General features: G+C 52.2%; 1 protein-coding gene across 1 annotated transcript in view; it reads left to right on the top strand.

Moving 5' to 3' along the window:
* Positions 1 to 8: 8 nt before the first annotated feature.
* MEST overlaps positions 9 to 3,560 on the top strand; it is a gene marked incomplete at its 5' end in the record, with an annotated part of 6,010 nt that continues 2,458 nt past the window's right edge. The window contains 8 exons of the mRNA XM_009869172.1: positions 9 to 102; positions 643 to 722; positions 1,094 to 1,171; positions 1,745 to 1,881; positions 2,234 to 2,292; positions 2,494 to 2,534; positions 2,912 to 2,982; positions 3,537 to 3,560. The exon at positions 3,537 to 3,560 is cut by the window's right edge and continues 72 nt beyond it. Coding sequence (XP_009867474.1) covers positions 9 to 102; positions 643 to 722; positions 1,094 to 1,171; positions 1,745 to 1,881; positions 2,234 to 2,292; positions 2,494 to 2,534; positions 2,912 to 2,982; positions 3,537 to 3,560 — 584 coding nt within the window. The remainder of the gene's footprint in view (positions 103 to 642; positions 723 to 1,093; positions 1,172 to 1,744; positions 1,882 to 2,233; positions 2,293 to 2,493; positions 2,535 to 2,911; positions 2,983 to 3,536) is intronic.

Below are 3,560 nucleotides of genomic sequence, written 5' to 3'. Positions count from 1 at the left end.
TTTACCTGCACATCCCGCCCCCCAAGCTCTCGCCGGCTCTCCTCTCCTGGAGGTCCTCTGGAAGCTACTTCACCTACAAGGACCAGAACATCTTCTACAGAGGTGACAGGGCCGCGCTAAGCCCCGGGGACACCACCCCTTAGTGGCCCTGGGGTGGCCCTAGGGCTTTTTTTTAAACATAATGGCTTTAGGCGGAGCCACTGAGTGGATCCAGGTGCAGGGTGGCTGTTTGCTGTCAAAACATTTTAACTGGGTGAAGGCGTGAAGGTTGGTTCTTGTGCAGCATCAGCAGGACCTTGGAGTAGTCGGGGAAGGATCCTGACGGGTCATGGCAAGGAGAAGATACTGAAAAACATTTTTGCCAGAGTGGTTGTCACCCGTCATAGCAACTCAGGGGCAGCTGCAGTTAAATTGTGCTAAATAAAACTCTGGTTTGAATCAAGTAGCCGGTGCTGGTAGCCACAGTGGGTTTCCAAAGCCGCACTGGCACTGGGAAGCGAAAACTCACACTTAGTTTTGGGGGAGAGGTAACACCGCACTGCTGGTCGGACTCTGAGCAGAGTGGACGGCAATGTCCGTCTTGCAGGCGAGGAAATTGGGGGTGAGAAAAGCTGATCCTGAGGCACCTGATTCCTTCCTCAGATTCAGTCGGTGCCGTGGGCAGCTCCGATATCGTTGTCCTCCTGCACGGCTTCCCGACCTCCAGCTACGACTGGTGCAAGGTGAGAGGAGCAAATCCATGAGGGGTTGGATGCTGTCAGCAAATCTCACAGTTTCTCCTCGTGTTTAGATGGAACTTCCTTTGACCTTGATGGAGCTTCCTGTGACTTGATGATCTCAGAGCTCTTTTCCAGCGTCTATAATTCTGTGATTCTCCCTCCCAGACAGACACGGGGCGGTGGGTCAGCAGGGGGTGGGAGATGCTCTAGAGGAGTTTCTTCTGGGGATGCCACAGTGCTCCACGATATCAAACCTCCTGCAGTTTTCTTGGACTCTGGGAGAGTGGAGGGGAGTGTGGCCACAGCATCGCCACAAGCTTTTCCTCTCTCCGCTCCCATCAGTCATTTTTTAAATGCATTTCTCTTCTATCCAGATCTGGGAAGGGTTGACCCAGCGGTTTCACCGGGTGATTGCTCTGGATTTTGTAGGATTTGGCTTCAGCGACAAGCCTGTAAGTAGCCTGGGAAGAGGATTTTCGTGGTTGCTTTTGGTCCAGAGGTCATTCTGCTGTGCCAGCATCCCCCCAAAAAATGGCATTTGCAGTTCAATTTCTTCTCCCACTTATACCTGGAGAAGCAATAAGACATTATAATAGCAGAAGGGGTGGGGAAGGTGCATGGTGGAGATCAGCTGTGTCACCATCTTGCTTTGCCTTGGGTTTGACGTGATTCCAAAGTGCACTTTGATCCCTTTGGGGCACGAGCAGTGGTCTCTTGGGCTTGTGGATGTGGCCACTGGCCCAGGACATCCCGACTGCTCTATCAGGGGTCACAAACTGCTGATCTTCACCCATTTTTCCTCCATTCCTGGAAGTTTTCAAGGTCAGGCTGGACAAGGCTTTGAGCAGCCTGATCTAGTTAAAGATGTCCCTGCCCAAGGCAGGGCGATGGAACGAGAAGATCTTTAAGGTCCCTTCCAACCCAAACCATTCCATGATTCTATGATTTGGGTGTTTATTCTGGAGTTTCTGGGCTCATGGTGGGTCAGGCTCTCACTGCAGTTCCTCTCCCGCTTTGCTTCGCAGAGGCCCCACCGCTACTCCATCTTCGAGCAAGCCAGCATCGTTGAGGGGCTGGTGCGTCACCTCGGCCTCCACCACCAGAGGATTAATCTCCTGTCCCACGATTATGGGGATACGGTTGCACAGGAGCTGCTGCACAGGTCCCTGATGCAACCACTGATGCTCTTGCTGCACTTTGTTGTCCCCATCAAGATGATTTCCAGCAGATAAGTGGGAGGATGTAGTGCAGAACCCCCTTATCTCTGTACCTACAGCTGTAATGAAGGCTGGAAGGTCTCAGGCCATATCCATGGTGGGCAGAGCTGAGGCTCCCATCCATCAGTTCCTGGCTGGTAGGATGTTTAACTTCTCTCCTGAGCTCCTTCTTTTTGAACTGGGAACAACAGGAGAGCAGAGATGGTCTGACACTGTTAATCTGACCTGCTGGTCTGTCACGTTTTAGAGCCCGGAGAAGGTTTAGTTGTGTTTCACCACCTTCTCTTCTGTCCCCAGGTATGAGCACAATAAAACTGGAAGCATCTTGATCAACAGCCTCTGTTTATCCAACGGAGGTAAAGTTTCCTGGTGTGGTGGGATGAGTGGGCTGGGAGGGATGGGACCCAAACCCCAAGCAAATTGCAATTAAGGTGCTGTAATTAACCGGGAGCGCCAGTCCTTGCGTTTGCATTTCGCAGCACCGTGAAGAAAGGGAGAGGCTGGGAGATGCGGAGCAAAACACAGCGTTGCAGCTCTGTTCTTTGCCATCCTTGCAGGGATTTTCCCCGAAACGCACTATCCCCGCTTCATCCAGAAGGTGAGCTGCTCCCCGCCTCTGATCGTAGTGAATTGCCCCTCAAGCAGAAGTCCCACTCTGTGAGTTTGGGGTTTTACCTGCCTCGGGTGCTTCCTGCTTTTCCTGCTTCTGTAACAGCACCCGAGCTGCTCATGGGCATCAGGGAGAAGCGGAGATGGTCAGGATGTGGCTCCCCGCACCTGAATGTCCCCAGTTCTTACCCCGTGAAGCGCTGCTGTCCCATCACCAAGAGCTTGTGTACATCTTGAGGGTCAGGGCTGGGCTGGGAAACTGCTGTGATACAGGGAGACGATGGGAAAAACCCTCTGGGGAGGCAGGATTTTCCCGTCCGTACGATACCAAGTAGCGCTGTCTCCTTTTTTTTTCTTCTGCCCAAGATCCTCAAGGATGGGGGTTTGCTCTCCCCCATCATCACGCGGCTGATGAACTTCTTCTTCTTCTCCAGAGGGTGAGCTGGGTCTCGTTGCTGCTGGGCACAAGTTCGTACTGGGGAGTGTGGGCCAAGTGGGGAGGGGGCCGAAACAGGAGTTAGTGTAGTGGGTACGTGGCAGGTGAGCAGATCCCCCTGCACTGTCCCAGGAGAGATTTGTCTCTGGATCTGAATGACCTTCATCTTCCGGGTCGTTCCCTCTCCAGGCTGGCAAATTGCTTCAGCCTAGTAATAAACCACGTGGCTTTTCACTGCATGCTGAAATCCTTCTCTCCTATGAATCCTGCACTTGCACATGTTACGGAGGCAACGGAAGTCCAAACCAGACTCTACATATGGTGCACAATCAGATATATATTCTTTTTTTTTTTTTCCAAAAGCCCTTCATGCTGGCTGCTAAGTCCAACACCGGGTGCATTTGGGGGAAAACTTGCGTGCTGCACTTGCAGCCACGTATTTCACAGTGGAAGCTGGAACCGCTCGGCTTTTTTTTGCCCTCAGGTAATTTTTGAGTCGTACACTAAGGCATCTACCATGCTGCTCTGAACTCTTTTTTTTTGTTGTTTTCCCAGGCTGGGAGCAGTGTTTGGTCCCTA

Source organism: Apaloderma vittatum, unplaced genomic scaffold (assembly GCF_000703405.1).
Source record: "Apaloderma vittatum isolate BGI_N311 unplaced genomic scaffold, ASM70340v1 scaffold11855, whole genome shotgun sequence".
Taxonomy (NCBI): Eukaryota; Metazoa; Chordata; class Aves; order Trogoniformes; family Trogonidae; genus Apaloderma; species Apaloderma vittatum.
This window is presented reverse-complemented; position numbering and strand designations above follow the sequence as displayed.